Source organism: Numenius arquata, chromosome 6, assembly GCF_964106895.1.
Source record: "Numenius arquata chromosome 6, bNumArq3.hap1.1, whole genome shotgun sequence".
Lineage (NCBI taxonomy): Eukaryota > Metazoa > Chordata > Aves > Charadriiformes > Scolopacidae > Numenius > Numenius arquata.
In genome coordinates, this window is record NC_133581.1 from 7182949 (window position 1) to 7209840 (window position 26892).

Below are 26892 nucleotides of genomic sequence, written 5' to 3' on the forward strand. Positions count from 1 at the left end.
CTGAGTGGGAGGGGAGGCTCTCTAAACTCTACAATACATATTGTCTACTATTAGTTTGGTTTGGTTTACCTTTCCGGTGGGAAGGTATACAATTACTCTTCATAGCAATGTTTTAAGTGCAGTAAGACCATAGCTCTCCTCGGTCCCTCTATTTTAGGCCAACTTTACTGGGCCTTTAAAAGTTAGACTGAGGTACACTCTTTACTATCTTTTAGCTGCCTTCCTCTTCTCTGCGATTTTTACCTACCCTGCTTTTACTTTGATCAATAATTCATAGGCAGGTGTTCATAAACCCACGTTAACTTCTCTTACGTAGGTCATGCCTCGCCCACTTGCCGGAGGACTCAGGAAAGCGAGGGACTCCAGGGGACCGCAAGTAGGTTGGGCTGTTTGGCAGCAGCCCGTTCTCAGTGGAGCACCCAAAAATTAACATATAGGCGGGAATGTGTGGGTAAACAGAAAAACTTCCACAGTAAGTCTGTGACTTAGGTTGTAAGTGGTTTTAAAGCCCACTGTATCTTGTTTTCTCTTTTTTTTTTTAGAGACAAATAAGCATCCACCATATTTAGAGAAACCTTTACTTTAGTTTTCAGATCCTTATGATGGTGATATAGAAGATGCATCCGTTGACTCTGACTGTAGCTCGAATTATTTTAATAGTATAAAAGTTGCACCATGGTCATACAGTGCCCCAAAAGTGATGGCTTTGGAGGATGCTGATAGTTCAGATGAGGGCGAGTCCTTCCCTAGACCTCCGGACTGGTTCTGCCCAGGAACAGAAGCCAGTGAAATTCAGATGGTAAGTGACCGTAAAGCACCTCTAGAACTTCCTAGCCAAGAGAAGGATTTGCAGAGAAGTCTGCTGCAGTCATCTGAGCTCACCAGAGCCACAGAAGCCTTTACCTCCATGTCGCTGACGCCTGACAATTCGTTACTGATGGGTAACGATGAGTCTTCAGCCGCTGCAGATCTCTTTGCAGTCCCAGGGTACAGCGCTACACAGCCCGTACTGGCAGCCGAATGTGGCGGCACAACGGCCGAACAGCCCTTCATTAAAAGAAAAAAAGGGATTCCCATTCCAGAGGGTGCCAGTGAAAAACTAAGAAGAAAGAAATTCCGTGCAGCTTTAATCTGAGGTACAAATAAACCATTGGAAGCATCGGCCCGATTCCTGTGTCCAGTGTCGGGAGGCACCTGCTCAGTTTCGGTGTCATTTCAAAAAAACCAACCTGTAGCACAAGGGTTTGTCGAGGAGGGAAGGAGGAATGAGCGCAGGGTTGTGATTAGTTTTCAATAGCTATAGCTTATGTCCCATCTGCTTCATGTCGGGGTTTGGCTCTTCATCTGCCTGACCTCCTGTAGGAGAGGAGGGAAGGAGCTGTGCGGTGAATGGTCTTACAGGTTTGACTACGAACAACTGAATCGCATGAAGTTGAACTGTCAGCACCTAAAGGCGGTCTGGCTTTTCTCTTTTTTTTTTTTCTCTTTTTTTTTTTTTCCTTTTTTCTTCAAGCAGGGAGGAGCTGACTTGTGCCATTAACACATCTGTTCCTGTTTTGGACAATGTTTTAGGCATGCGGTCTTGGTATAGCTGCCAGGTTAGCATTTACAATGTGGAATTGAATACACGAGCTGAAAGCGCTCCTCTTCCTCAGTGAGAACGGTCACCAGCCGCAGAAGTGGTGTGTGCGGACGGGAGGCCGCTCAGTCAGCAAAACCTGTATCCCTCATCTCCCCCTCCTGTACCGTAATTTCTTTTCTTACCTCACCTGGTCCATTTATGTGGAGAGGGAGCTACTGTCTGTAAAAGTAAAGCGATGGGTTCAGATATGTTGGTACCAAGTAGTTGTGAAAGCATTCCTTCTGTATGACTGGCAGAGATTTTTAATTTGCCACTCAAAATAGCAGAAGGGTGCGAGGCTGGAAGTTACATACTAACAGCTGCGTATTTATTTTATTAAAGCAAATTTACTGTCATCCTTATCCCCAAACCGGAGGTAGGGAGATGGTTTTTAATCACCTTGGAAACAAACTGGTGGGAACAATGAGATTCAGGGGCCTTTTCCCTAAGACACAAGCTACTGTGCAGTAGCAAAGAAAACTGCAGTGACCACTGTGAAGTTAGCAGTGAAACAAAACCAACCCAAAAACCAACCCAAAACCTTGTAGCTATTAGATTTGTGTGTACTGCAACTAGGCCAGAGAGAGAGAGACTCCAGAGAGAGTCTAGAACTAAGAGCTGTGAAAAGCTTTAAAAATAGAATGTTCAGCCCTGCGTCAGGGAAGTCCTACCCTTTCAAGTCCTAACTGGCTGCTGAATGGTCTTCAGCCGCCTCATCTGAGGCTGAACGAAGCTGGTGAAGGGCCTGGAAAACAAATCACATGAAGAGCGGTTGAAGGAGCTGGGACTGTTTAGTATGAGGAAGAGGAGGCTGAGGGGAGACCTCATCACTCTCTACAACTACTTGAGAGGACGCTGTAGAGAGGTTGGTGCTGGTCTCTTCACACAGGTAATTGATGACAGAACGAGAGGGAATGGCTTCAAGCTCCAACAGGGTAGGTTTAGACTGAACATTAGGAAAGAATTTTTCACAGAAAGAGTGGTCGGGCATTGGAACAGGCTGCCCAGGGAGGGGGTTGAGTCACCATCCCTGGATGTGTTTAAGAGACGTTTAGATGTGGTGTTGGGGGATACGATATAGGGGAGAACTTTGTAGTGTAAGGTAGATGGTTGGACTCGATGATCCCAAGGGTCTTTTCCAACCTGGACGATTCTATGATTCTAAACAAAACCGAACTGCAGCCAATGAACCCTAAACTGATCTAGCGGGGATTTCACTTGAAATCACTGGCTGTTTAACGTGGCATTCCAAAATAAATAATCCACTAGGAAAAAAGCAATACAGGAGCAATCAAGAGACAAGTTGAAAGGTAAGCCACGTGGGACAGTATATACCCACACAGCCAAAGTCTGCTTATTGAGTATGAGAATCCAACTGTGGATTGACTTCTGAACTGAAAAACAGCTTTGGTTAATTCAGCCCTAATGCAGAAGTTTATAAGATATAAAGAGCTGACTGGTTTAGGAAGCTCTAGCTACTTTGAGCGTGTTTGAGACTTTCTTGATCTCATCGTTAGTCCTTAATAGCAGGTGGAACTGGTATCACTGAAGATTTTTTTTTTATAGTAGCTGTAAGCTGGTACCCCAGCCCAGGGGCTGAGCTATGCACAAAAAGTAGTTGCTGAAAGAAAGGTGCGTTCAGCTGAGCTGCTGGTGGCTACACCTTGGCCGTATCTAAGCTAATACTTCACACTGCAACTGGTATTCAAATATTGTATCTTTGAAATGATCCCGGAGCGAGAGACGGTGAGTGTCAGATACTAATAGAGGCTGAAAGAGAACAAGGACGTTATACTGTGGTTCAAACTGATCTTGGCTGATGCACGTAGTTCCCATTTCTATTTCTGTTCCTCACAACTGGATGTGAGAACTACACGCAGCAGACAAAGATGATTACATGATGCACTGGTCTGGGACTCAGTCTTTATAAAGTAATAAGGCCAACCAGGACAGTTCAACCTACAGAGATTAACTACAGAACAGCACAGAGAGGGCAGACGGCAAGAATTCTGTGTTTTAGTAACTCGGAGGCATCTACTGCAACAAGCGTGTCAGACAGGCTCTGATAACCATTTTTTCTCCCAGCACAGGCCTGTGCTGCAAAACCACTTGATGCAGGTTCGAAAAGTCACCTCTTTCATAGGAGAAACCCCTGGAAGGAAGGAGCTCCCGAGAGTTCTCTTTGATGCACCTGTATTTTTCATATGCATCTTTGAACGCTTGATATTAGCCACTGGTAGAGAGGACGGTTGTTCTGACAGGATGGTGGGAAGGGTAGAAACGCTTACCCAATTAATTTGGGATGAGAGAAAGCAAGCAAATACCCAAACCGTTACAGCAACCCAAGCGATGAGCAGGAACTCTCAGCTTCCCTGAGCTGGCAAGAGTTGGTCACGTGCGAGTCTCTGAAATGCTGTAACTCCTTGCTTAAGCATTTAATACGATCCTCCCGGGCTTTTGACAAGACAGGAAACCGAAGGCTTACTTCCCTGTAAAAGCAGCTTAAGAAAGAGGAAGCCTTGTGGCCAACAGGACAAGAAAGTCTTGTTTAGGATACTCTAACTTCTGAATGCATCTCGGCACCTGCACGAACACGGGTCACTTCAAGCAAGAGCCACTTCATTGCAAACAAATCCCGCAGTGTCACAGCAGGTAACGTCAGGCCGTGTGTCTTACCGCGCCGAAGATGGCCGTAGCCAGGTTCTTGTTACTGGGGGTGAGCTGAACCAGCTGCCGCGTGAGCTGCGTGAAGGTCAACAATATGCTGGAACACCAACTCGTTACTCGTTATTCTCTGAAAACATCACAGGTACAGTTCTTCCACTCCAAAAAAATCACCGTAAGAGTTATATTTCCAGAAAGAGTCAAAAGTTTTTCTATGGGTTTTATTTCATATAACATGATCCATCAAATATCACATCTACCAGTAACCATCTAAAAATCTCATCCAATTTTCCTTCGAAGCAATCTAGCCTATCAATCAGCTTTCCAATGCCCTGCCCCCTTTCTCTCTAGTCAACTTAACACAAATCCATCTGACAACCTAACCAGGTTACGAAGTACAGGTGAGTACTACATAGAAGACTGACAATTACTACAGTCAAAAAAACTTTTTTCACTCAGTGCACAGAACTGCAACGCCACGTTCATAGAAGCTACGAGGATCTTCCTTGGTAGCTATTTCAAAGTCAACCGTGAAAATCAGATCGGCACGAGTGAAGTTCAGATAAACTGGTAAAGTAACCTGGGGAAAAACATGAATATAGAAGAAGAAGAGTTATTTAAGGTAGCTGAAAAGTGTAAGAAGTGCCTGTAATACTACATGGTATTTATGAGATGGGAATTTAGTCTCAGATAACTCAATACTCAAAATATGAGAAAAAAACCCCCAGGCCTAATAAATTGACCTAAAGCAGAGTCTTCTTTATAGGCATAAATTCAAGTTTTGGCCTGAATAGCATTAGTATTTTTGGATGCTTCTCCTCCTTCTTATCTAACTACAAAGGAAAGACCGAGTCAACACTAGGTCTGTTTGCTGGTGGCCTGGAATTTAGGTACCAACTGACACTGAGGATATGAGAAAATAACAACTTGATTTGTGGTGCCTAATAAAGTATCCATAAAGCTGCAGGAAAAAAAAAAAAGAAAAGCTAGGTATATCTAACTATGAGAGTTCTTTTAAAAATTATTTTTGTCCATACTTACAACGTTTGCTTTTTTATCAGCATTTGTCTGCTTGATCCAGCGAAGCTGTGTAATGGGCAGGACAGTTGAAATAGCATTCGAAAGTGACAGCTTGTTGTTACTGCACGTAGCTCCCTGAAGCTTCAGGCCTGTAAATTGAAATAGACTGGAGAGTTCTAAGAGCTTTCCTACATCCAGACAAACATTGTCTCCCTCTGTATCACTGAAGGGCTAAGCCCGCTAAATGAGAGTGAAGTATTTCATACTGCAAAATAAAGAGGCTGTAGCAGATACACTATCCACTACTGCTTAAACACCTACTGACCCGAGTCTTGAGATTTATTAGCATTATAACTACTTCCCTACTAAATAATATCAAACTAGTCTTTAAACAGCTTCAGAAAGTGTGTATTAACTTTTGCAAAGATACAATCTTTTTCATTTGATACAGCCTATTTAATACCAGAAGCTTCTGAAAATATTTTAGAGCAAAGACACCTTCTTTCTGGTAAGTTTACCTGTGACTCCAAAACTGCAGGCATCCAGCACTGCGTTCTGTGTGGTTGTAACGTTGACCTCAAGACAGAGTTCTTCAAGGGACCAACTGTTTGCTTGGGCGACATACTGTCTCGTGGCAGTAATATATGCCTCTGGTACAAACAGGCCTCCGAGGCACACATGGATGTTCTATTTGAGGGGGAAACAATTTAAAAAAAAAAAAAAAGCATATCAGCTGCAGTATTAATTAATGATTATCATAAATATTACTTCAGCAATCTAGTTACAGTAAATATTTCCTGCTGCTACTGGAACACCATGTAACCGCTAAACTGCTTTTTGCTCTAAGGCTACATCTTCTATCGTTCTAAAATACTGTTTCCCTCTAATCTGTACGAGCGTTAGCCCGGTGAGCCCCGCCATTTTGACGTCAGGAGATACTCAATAGTATTTTCAAGCACATTTCAGAGAATATCGACTGCAGTTGTTTTGCCTGAGGAACTATCTAGAAGCCTTGATGTGAAGAGTCCGTGAAGCAGTTACACAGCTCCACCAGTAACCTCCAGAAGAAGTCAGCACAAGATACCTTTAGTTCTTTTGCTCCACCGGAAGCAGCTGCCTGGGAAATATTCTGCAGCTGTTTAATGCGCTCGCTGAAGTCAGACACCCACTGAATAACAGTCATACCAGCTGGGACCGTGTAATGAGACCAGCTACGAGGCAAAATACCTGTGAAAAAATATGATTAGATTTAAGTTTTGTTTGCATACAAGTTGGAATTACACACTATTTTGATGCTTTGCTTTTTCTCCCAAGAGCCGTTTAAGACTTGGACCAGGATATCAGCCTCTAACTCAAAAGGCTCCTCAGTTAAGTCAAAGCACTTCCAAAGATTACGAAGCAAATGGCCTCCAGGTCTACTATTTGCTTAAAATGCCATCCAGTTACAGAAACCCTTCAACAGCAGCTTCAGTTACACACAGCTATAAACTGCAGTAACTATCTTCAAGTTTTTATGAAGATTGGAGTTCTCTAGAAACCGAAGAGGTCAAGTTATCTGTGTTTCAGGAAATGCTTTTGTTCAAACTAGACAGCAGATCTTCATGTAGTACTAGAAGCAGGACGTCTGTGAAAATTCCACATTTATGTACAATCCGGAAAAAAGTTTAGACAACTTGAATATTTTCTAGGAGATTTTACAGGAGCAAGATTACACAGTTTGTGGTACAACTAACTTTGTTACATCACAATTCAGAGACTGAAAGAATTTAGTAAGATTGCAGCTTAGAAATTAAGCTGCTGATAAAAACTGTAAAAAAAAAAGCCTAAAATTAACTAACTCAACTTGAAATTCCAAACCGAACTAATTGGAATCAGTAATGCTTGTGTCAAATGGTAAAGTCAATCCCAATTTTCTGGCAATTTTTTTTAAGCTGCTGGCCTGTAACTTAGAGAGTGTAGTAGGCAAAGAGAGCACTGGGAGATGCTAATGGCAATTACCATACCTTTCACCAGCTCATTTATAAGTGTACGCAAATAGTTGGTTTGTTTCTTTTTTCCTTCACACACTTGAACAACGTCTGCAAGGTCCTGACGAACATCCTGAAGCAGCTTAGCTCCCATTTTCACCTCTCTCTCAAAGAATCGGAACAAAGGATCCTGATTGTCAAAACATTGAAAGTTAAGTTGGAGATCAAAGTTCTTGCTGAAAAACTGCTACAAAAAACACCCCCAAAATCCGGGAGGGACTGACTAGTAACACTGTGACTACAAGCAGTAAACGTGCAGATGCAGTCTACGGTGTAGAGAGTGATTGCAGAGACTGTTTTACAACCAAAAATCTCCTCTCCTTTGGAGAAACAGGAATGTAGAAGCCTTAGCTATACCATTAATGCAGACTGTAGCTCCTCCCAATCAACTCTGGATTTCTTTTAATTAGTAACAAAAGGTTCCCACATACTATCCCAGGGTAAGTCCTTAGACGCAGTTACGCAATCATGGGCACACTCAACCGGGGAGCTTATTCCCAAATCAGAGCTTAGGGCACTACTGTCCGGATCTCAAAAGTTCCCTCCAGCCCTTGCATTTTCTGTTCCCTGTTAGCAGAAGCTGCTGCCCTGTCTTCCCTCAGTGACCATCGCTAAATTTTAGCATTAATTAATGTGCAGTCTCTATAAAGACAATATCATAAGCAGTCAGTGTGTTACATACAAGTACAACAGGAAGCGCTTGTTTCTTGCTACCTGATCACAGAGGAGCTTCAGGATTGGTACCCTTGATAGACAGTTTGCCATTGTACTTCTTCAAATAATCCCCAGAAGATATAAACCAACTTGTAAGAGCATTTCAAGAAACCCAGTGGGGCACTACATAGCTACAGCAGTCAGAATCGGCATTGATACAGGTTCCATTGTGCCCCCAGACAGTTTAATTGCACTTGTTCCAATGCACCAGAACTCATGCACTTCCTATGCCCACGTTAGATAAAAATCAGTGCTTACCTTAATGTTTTCCACAGTCCGCTTCAGATGGTTTAGAGTTTGTGGGATAAGGTGGAGCCAGTTGGAGGCTGTGGTATGCAGTGTTCTCATCCAGGCTGGGCGACCATCTGATGTAGAATCAGTTCTTGTCTTCTTCTCAGTTTCTGCATAAGCTAGATCATCCTCATCCTCTAGCATCTGCATTTTCAGCATTTTACTGATCATATCGATGCCTAAAACAGAAGATACGCTGTTAGTCAGAGAAGCAGTGGCATCAAGACAAAAACATCCTACTACATGCAAGAATTAGAACTTCTCTTTTTCCCTAGTCTAGAGCTAAGATTCAGAACTGCCCAGCTGTAGGTGGCTCCGGAGCTGACAATAAAGCTTCCCAGAATCAAGATGGGAGCTTGACATCTGGAAGGCTGAATGTAACCAGTTTTTTAATTCACAAGCTTCCGTTTTTGGACGACTCAAGTGTCTCACCATGCAGAAGTTAAACTGACTACCTTGAGGGAGGAGGGGAAACTATCAACTCTTCAGCAGGATTTATATTTCTCTTCTGCTTTTTAGTTAAAACGGTGGCCCGGAAATCTATGGAACACATTGTTAAAGTTCTGGTTTTACCCTGTGTGGTGAGAAGAACTTTCTCTGCATTATTTGGCAGGCCCAGCCATGATGGTGTTTGTGTATCTGGCAGCATCTCAACCCACTGGACAAATTCTTCACGCCTGCAAGTCAGAGTTTTAATACTCATTAGAAGGCTTCCCCTATTAGAATGGCAAGGTTAATTCTTTGCCTGAGACAAACATTTACACAGCTAAATTCCAGCACAGAGATACAGGTTAGGGTTTTGCGGTTGGGTTTTTTTTTTAAATAAAAGTTGTACAAAGAGATCAGGATAAGGAAAAAAATGGTACCTGATTCCATCTGGCATCTGAATATCTTTGTGTCCATCAACTTTGCAAGCCAGTTTGAACTCGCTATCAAAACTTAGAGTAGTGAACAGACGTTCCAAGAAAGTGTTTAACAAACGCTGATCAAATTCATTATCAATGCGACCTCCATAGATAGACTGTGCCATCAGTGTCTTTAATGCAGACCAGGGGATTTTATCAGGTGAAATGTTTTGGCGTCCCTGTAAGTAAAATGCAATACAAGTAGCAGGAGACAATCCTTTCCACCTCTCCTCTGACAGAGGAATCAAATTCAAGAACTAAGTTAAATTGCTATCAGGTTATTTATGCCCACTCATTTAACTCACTAAATGTTTCCAGAACAGAGTGCCTTACTGAAGATCTTCAGTAATCTAAGCATGACCTATCCCTAAGTACACTAGACTACTTGCCTTCGCTGTGTCATCCAACCATGTATCAACTGTGTCACAGGCAGATCTCAGATCAGATTCTCCAAATTCATACTTCTTGGACCAACCCAACGGAGCATAGCGCAAGCGCTCTTGGATAATGGCATGGAACCAGGCAAGGAGGAAATACAAACGGGCACGCTCATTTGGAGACTAGGAAGTAGAGAGAAAAAAAAAATACAACTATTACTCAAGTGAACTGATAAAAATCGAAGTCTGCTAAAAGGTTAGAAAATATCAGATTTAATGGTAGATTGCTACCAAAACTGAATACATTCCACCAACAGAAGAAGCAACTACTACTTTACTTCTGTGAGAACAAAATATTCTACGTACATCTTGGAAGCTGAGGTTTTATCACCTATGGTAAGACTTTAATGAACACATTCTGACACTTTCTTTCACTTACACAAGCTGCAGCCTTACCTTGCACATTCTAGAAACCGGAATGCTACTGAAAGTCCTCAGCATGTTTGCCTTTACGCCAGGAGGAGGTTCAAACACGAAGATTCGTCCGGCACGTAACAAATTCACTGGCACCTAGAAAAGATCAATAAACTCGAATCCAACTCCTTTAGCCTTCACTAAACTAAATCCCTCTAACAGCAGAGTTTGCATTAGCTTCAAAACCTCACTGTGAGCCTTCTGAAGGGTAGGAGAAGCAGCAAAACAAATGGTATGAAGTTTTCAACTACAATTAAGTTATCAGAAGCCAAGGCTAGTAATTACCCTGAAAACCATGTATCCTCGTTTTCTTTAATGTGGAAAGGCATGAGAAAACCTTCCCTGGGCAGCACTCCTGGCTCTGCACGCCAGTTACTCTACCAGAGGATCAAATTTTCAAATTGATGCTACCTTTGGATTAATCTCCATGGTAAGGAAGAGTCTGAAGCAAGCATGAGGTTGTAAGGAATGGAGCTTCTTTTCCAGTTGCATGAGCCATCCAGGAGCCAGGTGAACGTTCTTCAGCATTACCCATCTGTGAAGTTTTGAAACAAGACAAGTGCTTTTTACTGTACAGCTTATGGATCCTGGCTATAATCACCACAATGAGAAGCAGAATAGATTACTTCCCCTTTCCCTCCCATTTACCCTTCTACTAGGCAGTATTCTAGCTAGACAGAACTTACCTTCCAGATTTCACTGCTGTGTTTATTGCTTTATCTGCTTGGTTAAATCCTTCAGCAGAACCTAAAAGACAGAAGGGTTGCTAAAGCGCTTACTGCTAACAATTTTATTTATGCTTTGATGATGGAATGAGGTATATTCTTACCAATAGCGATAGAAGTAATCTGTGTATTCTGCTCAGCTGCAAGGTCTTCAACATGACCACTGGCATCATAACCAGGCACTGAACACATCAGCACAGGGGTATTAGGTTTCACCTGTTGTCCGAAAGGTTTAAAAGGATATAAATCAGTCACTACATAAATAGGAGAATGCAGTAAACTCAGTCTTTCTTCCCTCCCTTTCTTCCCTCAGGCCAGCTAAAGACATTATGCTACTCTTAGATTTACATTAACAAATAAGAAAAGAATCCGTTCCTCATACCATGAGGAGAAGGGTGAGTGGAAGCAACTAAGCACTACCTCAGGATTTCAGCCTTAAAAAAAAAAAGAAAAAAGGCGGATTACCTCTGTATCTACGATGTGTGTCAGATCTAAAGGCTGCTCCATAATAGACATGAAAGACTCTCCAAGATTTGTTGAGACAAAGGTATGTGCCATTGCCAACAAACGATCTGGACGGAAGGCCTGGATCAGAAGCAAGCGATGAATGGCCTGTCCAATAGGAGCTGAAAAAGGGATACAAGATTAGTCGGGACAGGTGAGAAAACCATCCTCAACACCTTCCTCTCTTCAATTCTCCATTCAGTTTTTCTCATCTTGCTCTGAAGACTAGATATTTAGAGAGTCTGATGTTTGAAAGGTCTGTTGCAACGTATTAATGGAACGCTTATATTCTGTCTTCACTGTGATAGTCAAAAGAAACTTACTATCTTCAGTTGGTTTGTCTTATGCGACATTTTAGGTACCTGCTCATTGCTCATGTTGTGAGCTGTTTAAAAGCCCACCATGACAAGATGATCTAGATTCTACTGAAATGCTACTGGTTTACAAAACCTACAGTGTAGAAGTATTGTCGTGAAGTGCTTTTAACTTCCAGAGGCAATAGATCTCATCACATCTTCTCACTCCTTCGCTTATGTGCCATTCTGCTGGACTTTGAAGTATTATATACTTGTCTAACATGGAGAGGATAGATAACCTAGTGTTGCTTCAGTTAACGGTCAAGCAGCTTTACAGCAGCTAGTAAATACAGGCTTAGAATCCTTAATTTAGAAAGCCACCTACAGGAACGAGCCCTGAATGATCGCAGACGGCAAACACTTCCTAACATTACCTTTCAGACAGGGGAGGAAATGAAGTGCTCTTAACAAATTAGCACTAACAACTAATGCAGCAAGAATTAAGACTTCATGCTTAGATACAACTGCAGGAGGAAACAGTCAAGTAGACCAGACCTATCCACAGAAAATCTTTGTCTTAGAGCTTTTTAAAGTATTGAGCTGCCTCCAGATTTGCAACGACCAAGATTAATCCAAACTATTATGCAATCTAATGCGATTGTGGAAACAGATTTGAACCTCAGTGGAAGACCAGATCACAGGTTAAGGTGCAGGAAGTAAGTATAGTACCTATTGTTTACAAAAATTTGTTTTTTTAAAAAACAAACCAAAATCACTAGACTTAAGGTTCTTCCACAACCCCAACTTTATGATTTTCCCAAGAACTAAGGTCCAAATTAAAGTCCTACTTTAGAATTTCTTTAATCTAAGTAGAATTGCTGTGATTTTAAAGTCAGTAGAGTAGGATTGGTGTGAACAATAGTGCAATTTAACTTACTTGCAGGTTTTTCTTCAGTCCAAAGGTATGGTACAGTCTGCTCTGGTGAACTGCTATCCAGCCAGATACAGAATTGCTAAATTGAAAGAAAATGCAAAAAAACTTGAAATGGAGTTTCACAGCATCAAAAATCTGCTGCAAGGTGCAGAGATGCTCAATCTCAGCCTTAAAATCTAGAATTTAATGTAGTGTAGTGTTCAACTGAATATCAGCTTTCAGTAGGAAACAAGGACTGCTGGGGTACGGTTGAACTTGGTACAGTCCAAGCTCTACTAGCCTTGGATTTGGAAACAGATCTTTCAAAATTCTACTAAGTAGCTAAACATCTGAACAATGAAATGCACAACTTCGTAAGACTTTTCCTATTTCAGGCTCATATCTTATCATCTATCTTTAGAATACAAATTTAATTGAGTACCAGATGAAGCATTTGAGCTTCCACCTACAAATGTCTTGAGAAATAAGACAGGACTAACACTGTTAAACAGAAGCACTACTATATTAATGAAATATTAGCCCCAAATATTGTCTAACACTCAACATAGTTTGGTCTTTTCCAAGGCTTCCAGATTCGTATGGTTTGAGTGTTTCATATATACGTGGTTTGAATGTTTCCCTGAGCAAGACTACAATCTGACCGGCACATTTAGTTAGGTTCTTGACTCATTTTTCTTCAATGAATTTCTCCAAGTTCTGTTTCCGTTTTTAAACCGAAATAGAAATATTCTTTGTCTATTATGCCTTCTTTAGATATATACAATCATTTCACTGATATCCCCTAATTCTGCATTGCCTCCATCACCCCTGATTCTACAGATGTCTACCAAGTCGCAGCCCAAGCTGTATGTTACTTTAGCCGAGGCTGAAGAGTTTGAGGAAAAGTAGATGTAGCAAAGAGAATTTAATTTTTAATGTAAAACCTAGGCAGGGCAACCAAACAGGTCCTATTTAAGATATGGACATATTTTGGAACACATGATTTCACAGGCGGGACAGAGATGTATTCTTAGAACACTTCAGTCATCAGAAGGAGCAAACTATCAGCTGAGCACTATCCAAATTTATTCATAGAATCATAGAATCGTCCAGGTTGGAAGAGACCCTTGGGATCATCGAGTCCAACCATCTACCCTACACTACAAAGTTCTCCCCTATATCATATCCCCCAACACCACATCTAAACGTCTCTTAAATACATCCAGGGATGTATTTAAAATTCCAAATAATAATGTCCAAGAGCCCACCATAATAACATTACGTATGGCTAGGGCTGCTCCCCGCTACTGCATAATTATCACACAATAGTGACACAGTAAAAGACATGCAGTGTCAGACTCTGCTACCACAGGAACCAAAACTGACCATAAAGTTCGATGAACGGTGAAACTGCTTCCAAGGCTGAGTGATCAACAATGCTAGTATTTACAACTCAAGTTTCATAGCTTGATTACAAATGAAATTAGAACATTAATTTCCACAACAACTACCACTAGTTAATCTGTAAGCCTTCCCTTCTCATACTAGGAGAGTTAACTTGTAAGTGTGAAGCTCTTAAAGCAGACACCTAAAAAGCTTTACCAGGTAGTTTAGTGCAGAAACAAGCCCCAGCCCACACTTACCTCATCAGCTTGAACTTTTGAAACAAGGTCCTTAAATGCAGGAAGGCAGCTCAACCTCATCATTGCCTCTGTTTGCTCTACAGTCAAACCATTGATTTTTGGGAGAGATGCAGTGTTTAGTACAATCTCCTTCCCTCTCAAGAAGTGCTGGAATTCTGCATCATATGCAGGCTCCCTAATATAAGGGGAAAAGAAGACTTAAGCTGGGTGCCTTCAAGACATCCATCCCTTTTTCAACTAAAGCAAAGTGACAAAACAAATGCTTACCCAATAGTGCCTTTCAGTTTAATCCGGGCCAGCAACATAGCAAATGTTATATGATCTTGATGCAGCATGCCACGTGCCACTCTATTGAAAGCCACCTACCAAAAAAACCATGAAGACAGTAAGAAGCCTTGAACTCATATTTCAATCGTTTTTGAAGGGTCAATTTACTAATTAAAAAACTGAACCTGAAAGAGATCCTTTGTGATGATTGAGAGGCGCTGAGTATGGTCTGTAATTCCCTTCAGATTTGGGTTCTCGTACAAGACATTGTGATAGATGTCCAAGAAAAACTGGAGAGAGTATTGGTACAGGAAATGTATCTGAAAGAAAAAAGAGTTTGTTTTTTCTCTCTAGAGTCCTGCTGTTTGATAGTCAATGGCTTGTGTCTACCAAATTGCAATATGGCAGTCAGAGCTGGAATTAGGCAGTGCCTACTTAGCTTTGAACAGTAAAAGCATGAAGCTTCTGGTAGGAAAAACCCATCCTACCTGCTTCAGTGACTCCATAGTAAAGTAGATACTGCTGCATGCTGTAGAAAGAGGTAAATACTGCTGAGAAACGGTCTCCACTTCTTGCATGACAATATCAGTCTCTTCTACTTTTCTGGTGACCTCTGCTGCTTCCTTCTTCAGGTTCTCAAGAGTAGTAATGATAGTGTCATCATCCAGAATACGTCCCTTCACTTCATTAAGTGCTTGTAGTAGGGATTTTTCTAACTGGCGCAAGCGCAGCTGAAATTCACCTTAATTAGAAGAAAAAATAGGTTACATATTGTATAGATGAGCTAGTTTTTAAGAATTATATGAATTGTGTACTTTGCCATTGGACATCCTGAAAAAGCAAGAGTGTTAGCTATAAAGATATTTCACTGTGTACTCCTACAGCTACAGTAAAATCACGGTATTCTTTTAGAACAGGAGGAAGTTACTTTCATTTTGGTAAGCATACCCTGAAGCTTGAGGAGGTCAGAGCGTTTTTCATCAACATCTGGTCTTTCAGCTTTCAAGACTTCATTCAGGCACTGGCTCTGTAAGCTGCTGCGAGTTACTGTGAAGTTCACAAATGTCACACGAGAGCAGAGGTCTGGTGGGAATTCGACCTATCACAGGAAACATGAAAAAATCCCTCAGCTCTCTGACATACCACTGCTACAAACAGGACAGCCTTCCGTTTTACTTACTGTCGGATCTCTGGTGGAGAGGAAGATAACAAAGGATGGTGACAAATCAATATCTTGGTCTCCCAGAGTAATCAGAACTCTGCCTCCAGTTCTCCGGACTTCACGATTCAGAACAGGATTCAGAACTGGATCATAGCTCTCCACATCCTAGAAGCAGAGATGCGTTAAGAGATTGTTTCTTGCAAGCGTCTCAAGCTAAAAATCCTGACCGAACTGGGGCTTAAAGCTCTGGTAGCAATCAATTTGCAGTTGGTTTTGAACATGGATCACATTCAGAAGGTACTTCCCACTTTAGATTTGTAGTTGAGCTACACAAGCAGGGATTTAGGCTATTCCCATACAAAATCACAGCAGGGGAGCATTACTATTGTGTTAGTTCTAGTATATAGTAAGCCCTATTCTAAGCAGCACAAGCAACAGTTTCTGATCTCATCTGTGAGCTAATACTTTCTTTTCCCATTTCCATACTAAGAAACAAAAAACACATCCATCTCAAGTGAAAGCCAACTATTCTTAGAGTTGCCTATTTCTTTGTATTACTGAAACTTCTTCCTGCTACTCAGAACAGATTTAATTCTAGATAACTAGCAATATTAGTTGCTATTACCTATGACTAGAGAGAGCATATGGGAACAGACAGGTTGCAAGTCATTTTATAAAGTGGAAGTAAAGAAAGATCATTTGAAAATAAAAGCATTTGATCCAAAAATGGTGGAAGACAGAAACACCTTCTTTTGACTGTCTATCTCACTAACGTTTTTCCCAGGACTAACACCTCACGTATCACTCGGTACTAGTTTACTTGTTAAATTATGGTTTGAAAAACGTTTATATTTTACTAACAAAACAATTGCAATTTTTTCTCATACACAATAAACTAGTTTCTAAATGATCATGCAACTAACCTGTACCAGAAGTGGGTTACCAAATCTCAAGGCACTTTCCAAGTTCTTCCTGAAAGCATCATCCAAGAAACTAGTACGAGTTATCTTGCGGTCTTTATATTCATTCATGATAAACTCTGTAGCTTGCCCAGAGGGATCAATGATCAATGGATACCTAAGTTAGTAATGAAACACTTTCATTATTTGGGTTTTGACTGCAGCCAGCCTCTAAGCAGTTCTATAAATTTAGGTTGCATTATTAGTCTCAACTCTAAAAGCTTGTATATTGATGGAATAATTTGGCCAGGTTCAACGACTTATTTCAGTTTAGGGTTCTGAAAGGTGAGTCTGTACTTAGGGAACAAAACAGCTTCAGTTCAAGCCAGTTTATCTTAACAGCTAAGCATAACAAAAAAAGCAAGCAAAGATGAATTAGAGTTTTTATGTTTACACACAGTTGAGAAGCTTTTACAAACTTCAGAAGCTTTCACAACAGTGAAACAGTGCTTTGAAAGAGTTACTGTGATTCTTTGATAGGTGCAAAACCAGGCCTACTGTGAGAATGTTGCTTTAGAATTCTACATCTTAGAATTAAATACCTATTAAACCGCTTAAGCATGATGGCATTCTCAGTGCACAGGTCGTCTGCAGGTAGAGAACTTGCTTGCCAGCGAAGCCGCTCATCTGCGTTGGACAGGTACTCTGTCCTTGCAATATCTGTACGGAACTGCAATAAGTACATACAGTTAGTATTTGACTAGAGATTCTCCAACGATCTGGTGAAGATGTTTTGAGTAAATACAGCTCTACAAGGGTTTGTTTTTTTTTTCCAATAGCTCCACTCTTTGTTTAGCAATCTTAAAGCTTCTATAACTGTTGCAATAAATTGATTTACGGTTGACTTATCGTGTCTGTATCTTTACCTGGATATTTGCTTGCTGCAAATGGTGAGACCATGTAGTGAACAAATTCTGACGCATCTGCTGATCAAAGTAGCCAGCATAGGCAATAAAAGCTCCTGAAAGTAAGCAGTCTCCTGCAATAGTGGACATCTGGTTCTTGAAAGTTTCACTTGTCTTCTCCCATCTTTCACGTTCAGCAGAAAGACTCTTCAGAAGAGCTGTGCTACGGTTTACCTAGTAATAAGGGGTGAAGGAGTCTCTTTAGATGACAAATTGTTACAGTATTACAAGTCTCTCAGGACACTTAAAATATTGACTCAAGGCCCATATAAAATGTAAAGGCTCAGAATGAAATTAAATTTGTGTTTCTTCACTTTGGTGTTAATTTATTATGGTGGTCTTAACTGTCATCTTGATGAACTTAAAAATATCAAGTACTAGCACAGCGGTGACATGCTAATGATTATATCAAATACGTTGATAAATTCCTTCCCCCCAAAAAAGAAAAGAAGTCTAGTAAAGCCATTACAATTACACTACATCCATGCCTGTTTTCAAAGGCTTTCCGCTTATTTTAAGCCTTATGTGAACTGCCTCTAATCAACTAGCAACATGAGTTGGTATTTCTAACTCAAGACAACTTTCAGTAGTTTAATATTAAAGTTTCGTGAGATCCAGAGATGAAATGGACAGCTGAGATGCACTGCACAGGGGAAGCAACCAAGTCTGCTCACAAGTTTGAAGAATGGTTCAATTTCTGACTGTCAAAGATTAAAGAATGGAAAATTACTGATATATAAAATTCTTACTTTTGCTTCTACAGCAGCCAAGTCTGCCTTAATAGCTTGAGCCTCTGAGATCAGTACTGCATATTCTTCTTTGTAACGGGCAATACTGGCCTCAAGATCACGAATCATCTGCTCCACTTCATTTGCTTTCTGTTGGTTGTCTTTGGCATCATCCTCCAGCTTCTGCAGCTCATTGCGTAGAGGTTCCACTCTTTTCAACATATCAGCGTAGTTCAGCTGTAAACAGTACATAGGCTCTTTATACTTTCTCAAGTGCCATGTGTTAACAAGAACTTAGCGTAGCTAAGCCACAGAACAAGTAGGATAGGACCTATGGACAAGAATCAAGCTAAACAGTCTCTACACATCACGCCATTCATAGCAGGCACAGTTTTAACAAGCCAAGCATTCAGCTGTATTGAACACCAACAGGCAAGTGAAACCATTCTTGGATATCTCCATCTAGGAGCATTTCCCCAAAAGTCTATTCCTTTAGGAAACTAGTCAAGTATTTAAGTCTGCCTAAAGGACCTTAACAGAGCTGCCTGTGTGTGTGCCCCACTCTCAAGGCAGAGACCGCATGTGTCTCTCCTGTAGAATGACAGTACACACAGAAAGGATCCACTGTCATTCACTGTAAATCTCAAGTTTCCTGGTGCAAAACCTTTATCATGACTGGCCATTGGTTCTCTGGCACAGTACTACAGAGCCTGTGAGTATTCATCTGAACCATGTACTGATTTCTTCGAAGCAAAATAGTTTGAAATATTTAGTTCAACAGAGGCAAATTCAGAGCCTTTAGACATTGTTATACACCTTCAGGCTCACTCTTTTCAACTTTTGTTTGCCTCCCCACAGCACTGACTTTACCTGTGCAATTGCCCATTTCACCATAGGTCCACAGGCCAGTGATGCTCTGTTTACAATTTCATAGTTGTAACTTGGATTTGACAGGTAGTTTTTCTTCATCTTCTCCCGGATGGCATCACTGCAAGGAAAAGTTTTTAGAGATAGCATGAGTACTCTGTATGACAGCACACAGGTGTTCAGTATCCCTTTATCTGGCCTGCCTTCCACAGCTGACATGAATGTTTCCTAGCAGTTTTGTTGACTGATAGCTGGGATTTTTTAGTTAAAGATGTTGTTTCAGAAATTACACCTTACAGGTGAAAAAAAGGCATTTAACAATATTTTAAGATTAGTCACTCACAAATTGCTTAACTCCACTCAGAAAAGTCTGGAGCTGGAAGGGAATTCAGGTGTCTCTAGCCTGACTTTCCCTCAGATTCAGCGCCAGCTAGGAGTTCAGCCTGGACAAAGCCCTCAGCAACCTGGTCTGTTACTGCTTCTAAACTACTTTCAACTAATAACATGGCTTTGGACAGCAACACACTGCTTTACAACCATGCTTTGGAGTTACTCAACAGCAGCTGTTTTGTCCCAGTTTGCATGATACACCTTTGTTCAGTAGTCTGTTTCCTGTACCACCTACACATTCACTACATGCAGGAATAAGTTGGTTTCAAATGAAGTCACATGCTACCAAAGCAATTACACAGAGAAAATTTCAGTTAAGACCTTCCATATCTTTGTAAATAGTTTTTTCACATAAATAACCCACACTTGCACTTTACCTGATTTCCTCAGCAGAGAAGTTAACAATGGTTGGAATGAAGTTCTCTCTCATGATGATGGAACGTATTTGTTTCCAGTCAGTTGTGCTTTCACCCAGCAGCAGGCAGATGGACTCCAGTGCTAGCTTAACTGCTGCAGGTGGATTAGCCATAGAACGGACCTCCACCAGGTGCTGTTTCTTTATTGACTTCACAGCTAACCAGTGCCAGACAGATGATGAATGTTGATTGGGAAGAAAAAGAACAGTTAGTGAAGTCCATTAAGGTACCCTGGATTAAAGCATAAAAATGCTTCAAGATTCTCAAAAGGAATTTGAGGTTATTTGAGAAGCAGATACTAGTGGATAATATTCAAACTACTCTATCACAAGATAAGCTTTTGTGAATGTCAACTTGCCAACTGACCACAGACAACTTGTTCTGCTACCTAAAAATGATTAGCTTATAGCAATGATTCCTCAATCCAGTTTAAAGAACAGACAGCTTGACTGTATGCTGTCTGTGCAGCAATAAGGCATCAGTGCTCTTTCTGATTATGAGCTTGCTTTATGAATACATAGACTAAATAAATACCTAGAGCTGGTCAGTCAGAAACGAAGCCACAAGCCGTAAAAGGAGTACCAAGTATCAGATCAGTACTACAAACAGCACAAAATCACAGTTCAAAGACCACGAATTTCTTCACCACTGTTCAGCTCCATGCTAAGAGCCTACACGTTTGTTAGACAGGACCAACTTAGACCACACCAAAACACATTCCCTTAGACTTCAGTTTTAGATCCAAGCCCACCCACAGTGTGATCTCTTTAGGTGCTAACATACCATTCTGAGCCTCAATGACAGCAGGCTCCACCTTGTCAAGATCTTCTTTCACACTCATCTGCTTGTCTGCAATGACCTCCTGCTGCTTGTGCAGCTGTTCCTGAATCTCCTGGCTCATGACCTAGAAGGAAATTTCAGACAAAAATACTGCTTTTTAGAAGTTGAACTTCTTCCAGTGCTTGCTCTGCAGGCTCTGTTTTGTACATAAAAATATTTACTATGCAGAGATTTAACAAATATTTTTACCTTTTTCTTCTCAGCTTCCTGCTGATCTTTGACCATCTTTTTCAATTTGTCATTGGCTGCTGCATTCTTCACTTCCAGCTCCTGACTCTTTATTCTTAGGTCACGCCGCAATTCTTCCACCTAAGATAGATCGTAAGATGGGAGAAAGAATTCATATTAAACACGGAGATTTATTTAATCACTCCAGCCTTATATAAAGGGCAAAGTTTTAGAGATATGTACCTGGTCAACTGTTTCCTTGATTTTTCTAAGACCAACATTCAAATGCATTTGCTGTTCCTCCAATTCACTTCGTTTCTCATTGAACAAGTTGGCATAATGGTTGATGAAGTCTAAATAGTGGCGTGGTGTGATTGCCATGGTTCTGCCTCCTCGCTTTGCCAGACGAGCATTAGCCTTTGGGAAGAAAAGGCTGTAGATTATGCATTGGTTTTAACTCTATTTGGACACCAAAGATCATACTTTTTAGGAAACTGGTGCACGATGCTGTGGCCTAGAGATCAATATAAGTTAAGCAGTGTAATAATAACATACCTGATGAAGAGTCTGATGAACAAACACACAACTATTAACAATAGCTTCCCTGTGCGATGGTGGTTGTGGTAGCTTATCATACACAACTGGCATGTAATCAGGCACAATATAATTTGGTTTCTCAAGATCCATTTTGCTTGTGAACTCTTTGCCAACTTGGTACAGCGCCTCAGTTGACCAGTCTCCAAACCAGTTCAAGACACATCTGAAATACAAAAGCATTTGTGAAGACTTCTCAAAATGTACTGTTTTAACAGTGCTTTTAATACACGCTGGAACATACAGTGATTACCTGTTGAAGAGCGCAGGAGAGGTAGCTGCCCTGTCCTTCAGGCCCTCAGACGATGGATTCATAGTGAACACAACATGGAGATTGCGAATAACTTGGCTGGTGAACCATTTGTAGAGTTCCTCATGAGAATCTAACATCAAACCTTCTTTCTGTGCTCCTTCTTTACACTGAGTCATGAGGGTGGCATATTCATCTCCTTCAAAGAGACCAGGAACCTAATTCAAAAGATAGTTTTGCTGTAGCTTATAGTTGTAAAAAGGTGCTTCAAGTATTTACTTAAAAATCTTCTTACCTCTCCATTTGCTAGGAGAGTGTTCATTCTCTCCAGGAATCCAGAATCCAATACATTTGACTCATCCATTATAAAAGCTATCTTTTCATTTTTACAGCCAGAACGTCTCAATACAGTCCTAAGGTCTTCATCAAAATCTTCACCTGTGTATTTTCTGTGAACCTAGTAAGATTTAACATCAGTTATTTACATTTTGGTTTAGCTTTAAATGGGATTTTTTAGGGGTTGATATTTAAGAAGTGTGAGTTTTGACTAACGGAGGTTTTTTAAGTTAAACTAGCATGCCAACCTTAATCTGGTAGACACTCAAACCGTTCATCCAGGCAACAAATCTTGAGAGGGTTGTTTTCCCAGCTCCACTGACTCCAATAAGCAGCAAATGGCCTTGTGGCTGACGGAAGATTCTGAAAAAAAACCATAACCAAATATGTCATCAACTTACCGAAGCTTTTCCTTGAACACCTAAACTTCAAGTTAGTACAAAACTGACACATCTTTCCAGATAGGATCCTGCTACCTAGAGGCCAGCAGTATATTGTCTATGGACAACAATGGGATCATGATCCATTCTTTCTTACTCTGTACTCAAGACTACTGTTTTAGAAAAAGTCTCCAAATACTATTTATACTGAAGTCCCAACTTACCGGTCAATTCTTAACACGTGATCCAAGACTTCATTGAACAGAACAAGTGGTACATCAAGTTCTTCTTCATAAAAAACTTTAAGCCTAGCTTTCACATAGTCTCTTAATTCTTCTTGATCCACTGGAATATAATCCTAAAAGAACCAGTCAATAGAGGACAGAATTTAAGATGAAGGGAATTACGCTTAGGGATCAATTTATGAGTAGATAAAAGCAGAACTATTAGAATACTTAAAAGTAGCAATCTGCTATGAAAGCTTAAGAATGCTGTACTCAACTTGCACAGGAACATATAGTGCCACAGAGAGGAACATGGGTTTTAAACACTATCTACTGAACCTACCATAGGCTGAGTCTATGTGCCAGTCACCAAAGAGACTGGGAAGCAGAATGACAGACTTATTTCCCTCCCTCACTCCTCCGGTTTATTTTAAATAGCCTTTCCTGGCCACTTGCTATTGCTCACAGAGATGGGTAGGGGCCAGATGGACTTTTGCCTTGGCCCAGCAGGATTTCTACAGATTGTCTGGCTGGATCACTTCAGAGTGAACAGTCCGCCATAAAATTTATATTATCAGTATAGGGTCACTACCTTATCCAAGAGATCCCGTATGCAGTAACTGTTGGCAACTTTCTGGGAATGCTATACTGTTCTTGAGAAATATTACCTAATACTGCCTTTACATACTGTGGTAGATGTTACAACAGCATCCCTGGCATAACAGCTATTAACCTTGTGGTAGAGTTCACTACAGATAATCATAATAAGAACTTCTTGGAGATGAGTTTAACAGAATGACGGGCCCCAATTATCATGCTAATACAGTCATAAGAGCTACATCACTCAGTTGCCCCCAAACTATTTAATTTTTTTATATTTTTAAGAAATGTTTACTTACCTTTGACAGCCAGTTGCTGTATAAGATAGGTCTGCTCATGGCTTTTTCTTTGTCAATATTGGGGAAGTGTTTCAGAGCAACCATATCAATGTTCTCATCAGTCCAGCGTCTCTCCTCATCTTCCACAAGCCTGGATAAAGAAACAAGTCAATGACAACAAGTCCTCTGTAATGGGAGGATATAACCACATCACATGGCAGTACTATGACTAAATGATGTTTCATCTTTGCACAGATACTACTCCCAAAAGTGTCAAGTTACGAGTGAAGGGAAATATTCTCATTTGTATTCCAGCTTTTTAACATGAAGCACACTTCAATTTGGTCTTCTAATTTGGCAAGGAAGGGGGGAAATTAACTTTGAATCTTTTTTTTTTTTTTTTTTGTCCCTCCCATCTTGTGTTTATTTTACCTGTCTTGGAAGAGACGTAAGGCTTCATGGGCCCAAATCCTGATAAGGCCTTCAACTGGTAAGGTTTCTAGTGGTCTTAATGCTTCAAATATACCTCTCACCCATCGAGTCATTTCACGAGGTGAATAGATGTAGTGTGGCTGTGTGTCTTGAGTGAATCTCTCCTAAAAATTTAAACTTAATTAGTTACTTCATCCCAAAGTCGCACCATGATTTTCACAGGCCTTGGCATTGCAAGGTATTACTTTACTAGCATCGTTCAGTGGCTTTCACTAGAACTCAAGTAATTAGTTGAGTTCTTGTACACATATTATCCATATGAAAGGCAAACAATGTATGTTAAATGATTCAGCATAAAAGGAAGACTTTTAATTAGAGTTTGGGGTTGTATTTAACAAGTTACCTGAGACATTGTGTAGAATTCTACCATAGCAGCAGTGAGAGGTTCTGCATATGTGCGAAGTGATGGGATCAGCCTTAGCATTGCACGATTGAATGTCCCATATATCTGAGTAAGTGAAGCTGGTCCAGGGTAGTCCACATAAACCACAGGAACGTGTCGTAAAAATCTGAAAGATCAGGGTATTACACACTCCAGAAAGTCAAATTACAGTCTGTACTACTTTCACTATTTTTTGCAAAAACTAATTAAAAAATGATCAGTGGTAACTGCAGTTGGTTTGATTGCTCCTTAGTGACTTGGACACAGTCAGTGCTTCAATTTTGACCCCTATTTGGTTGCTGTATAGAGTTTACTAGACACATTACCTATGTGAGAGAGGTTTTCTTCCAGGATCAGTAGGTGGATTACATGCGCCAACAAACTGAATTCTCTCCAGTTTCACCCACGTCTGGTCTGATGTACGATAGAATCCTCCATGTTCCACCATCTGGAAAAAAAAAAACAAAGTAAAATAAAAATCAGTGCAACATCGCATTTCCCTGAAAATAACTGTTATGATATAGTTGATTACAACGGAAAACAAACCTGTCTGATGAAGGATATGACTCTCTGTGTGCCATACTTATCCATATCTGGCAAGTTGATTTCATCACAGAACAGCACCAGCCACTTTCCTAACTGCACAGGGGCCAGCACCACTCCGTTAGGTGTACGCCTGTACTCGCAGTAGTGATCAAAAGTTTTCAAGAGCAGTTCTGGAGTGGTAGCACTAGAAAAGTTGAGTCCAACCACCTTAAAGAGAGAACAGTGAAAAGAAATAGTTAAAATACACTAAGGCTTGAACGAGCATATCAAGAGTCCTGAAAACAGGTATGTTTGGCTTTGTGCAGTGGAAATACATAGAGCATCTATATTTCAGGTTACTGCCTGTATTCTGACTGTACACTGTTTGCTTCCCACTGCAGGTTCTCCATTTACTGTGCAGCAGTGCCTCCCACCCAATCTTGTACTTAAAACATCGCAGCTTCATATAACTGTTACTCCACCTAAATATACTGAAGATTGAGAACTACTCACTAAACACTACTGCAGGTATTTACTAAATGGAGGAATGCTCCTGTATTATTAAAGTGGGAAAGGAAGGAAATAGCTTTTAGGTTAGGGATCATGAGACATAAATTTAGATTCTGCTCGACATCATTTTTATTTTTTGCTATGTATACACACAACTGACTAAGGTGCAGGTATCACTAAATTCTGGCTAGCAAATAATTTCCGAGCTAAACCAAGACTGCTTCAATCTTTAAGGAGATTAGAGACTTGTTACTCCTCTGTAATTCCCACATGTACCTGCGTGCACTCACACACACACACTCTTGTGTACCTCCATGTCAGGTAGAGCTCTTAGAGCACTGAAGAGGGTCATGGTCTTTCCAGAACCTGGTGGGCCACACAGTACTAGAGGTTTGTGTTCTGCCAGCCAAGTATACAGCAATGCTTCATGGCGAACTGTATCTAGGGTTGGTACTACGACATCAGGAGCTGCAACTTTGTGTGTTTCAACTTCAATCTGAGGAACTTTGGATTGCCACGGCACCCATTCACCTGTAATGGACACCTAGGAGCACAAAAACATAGACAATTTAGAACAGGAATATAGCTCAATGTTAACTAAAATATTTTTTATTAAACCACGGAATAGTTTGTGGCATCAAATTTGATCTGTTTATTTTAACAAGCAGCCTGTTTGCTAAACTGTGAAATGGTAAAATTTAAGATAGTCTAGCATTTTATTTTCCAGTTTCATCTCCAAAATCTAAAGCAAGCTTCTAAGAACTCAAAAGAGCAACACTTCTAGCATAAGAAAAGTTTACCTCATAGTCAATTATAGGTATGTTGGGCGCAGTCGGCAGTGGCACAGTGGTGATTCTCCTAATGTATTCTCCCAGCTCTGCTCTCATTTTCAAACGACTGTCTCCAGAAAGAGACCAGAGTATTGCATAGACCAGGTACCTCTGTAAGAAGCAGCAAAAGCAGCTATTGGTTTCTGAGTAATGGAACAAGACTTAATGAACAATAAATCACATCTAGCTGTTACACTGACAGGTCAAACACAGCTGTCACTTAGCAGCACATTTTATTTACCTGGATGTAGCGCTCCAGCTGATCTATCTGCATTGGGAAGTCTGGATGATTGGCATTGTACTGGGCTACGTTGCGGCAAGCTTGATGCAACATGGAGAACAGAGAACCAAGACAGCGCAAGCGGGTGAGATCCATAATATGCTCCAACTTGAAAGCATGTTCAAGTGCTTTAGTTACCAGACCATTAGATGTGAAATACGGCTGCATTATTGTTGCAGCATCTCTCTGAATCTGTTGGGGGAGACAAACACCGCTTAAAGCACTTGCTTCTCATCTGATTACCAGGCAGCAGGAAACAATTTTGTTTAAGGTTTGAAATGCTTCATGTTTTAACATTCTTTTTTTTTAAAGGGAAAAAAAAAAATGTACAGAGC

At 40.7% G+C, this 26892-nt stretch overlaps 1 protein-coding gene across 1 annotated transcript in view; it reads right to left on the reverse strand.

The window, feature by feature from the left end:
• Positions 1-3517: 3517 nt before the first annotated feature.
• Positions 3518-26892, reverse strand: part of DYNC1H1 (dynein cytoplasmic 1 heavy chain 1) — a 45774-nt gene continuing 22399 nt past the window's right edge. The window contains exons 36-78 of the mRNA XM_074148791.1: positions 26519-26749; positions 26248-26388; positions 25758-25991; positions 24959-25165; positions 24739-24860; positions 24374-24539; positions 23971-24134; positions 23560-23689; positions 22661-22794; positions 22305-22419; positions 22016-22177; positions 21724-21938; positions 21432-21636; positions 21120-21293; positions 20898-21017; positions 20652-20772; positions 19830-20025; positions 19066-19183; positions 18217-18432; positions 17429-17641; positions 17105-17232; positions 16527-16680; positions 15622-15768; positions 15390-15540; positions 14930-15183; positions 14627-14761; positions 14442-14536; positions 14175-14349; positions 12556-12631; positions 11284-11444; positions 10923-11034; positions 10780-10840; positions 10505-10628; positions 10076-10189; positions 9632-9802; positions 9204-9421; positions 8911-9014; positions 8305-8516; positions 7309-7462; positions 6390-6532; positions 5824-5992; positions 5327-5454; positions 3518-4865 (exon numbers count right to left, since the gene is read on the reverse strand). Of these exons, the coding sequence (XP_074004892.1) occupies positions 4737-4865; positions 5327-5454; positions 5824-5992; positions 6390-6532; positions 7309-7462; positions 8305-8516; positions 8911-9014; positions 9204-9421; positions 9632-9802; positions 10076-10189; positions 10505-10628; positions 10780-10840; positions 10923-11034; positions 11284-11444; positions 12556-12631; positions 14175-14349; positions 14442-14536; positions 14627-14761; positions 14930-15183; positions 15390-15540; positions 15622-15768; positions 16527-16680; positions 17105-17232; positions 17429-17641; positions 18217-18432; positions 19066-19183; positions 19830-20025; positions 20652-20772; positions 20898-21017; positions 21120-21293; positions 21432-21636; positions 21724-21938; positions 22016-22177; positions 22305-22419; positions 22661-22794; positions 23560-23689; positions 23971-24134; positions 24374-24539; positions 24739-24860; positions 24959-25165; positions 25758-25991; positions 26248-26388; positions 26519-26749 (6699 nt within the window). The 3' untranslated portion in view covers positions 3518-4736. The remainder of the gene's footprint in view (positions 4866-5326; positions 5455-5823; positions 5993-6389; positions 6533-7308; positions 7463-8304; positions 8517-8910; positions 9015-9203; positions 9422-9631; positions 9803-10075; positions 10190-10504; positions 10629-10779; positions 10841-10922; positions 11035-11283; positions 11445-12555; positions 12632-14174; positions 14350-14441; positions 14537-14626; positions 14762-14929; positions 15184-15389; positions 15541-15621; positions 15769-16526; positions 16681-17104; positions 17233-17428; positions 17642-18216; positions 18433-19065; positions 19184-19829; positions 20026-20651; positions 20773-20897; positions 21018-21119; positions 21294-21431; positions 21637-21723; positions 21939-22015; positions 22178-22304; positions 22420-22660; positions 22795-23559; positions 23690-23970; positions 24135-24373; positions 24540-24738; positions 24861-24958; positions 25166-25757; positions 25992-26247; positions 26389-26518; positions 26750-26892) is intronic.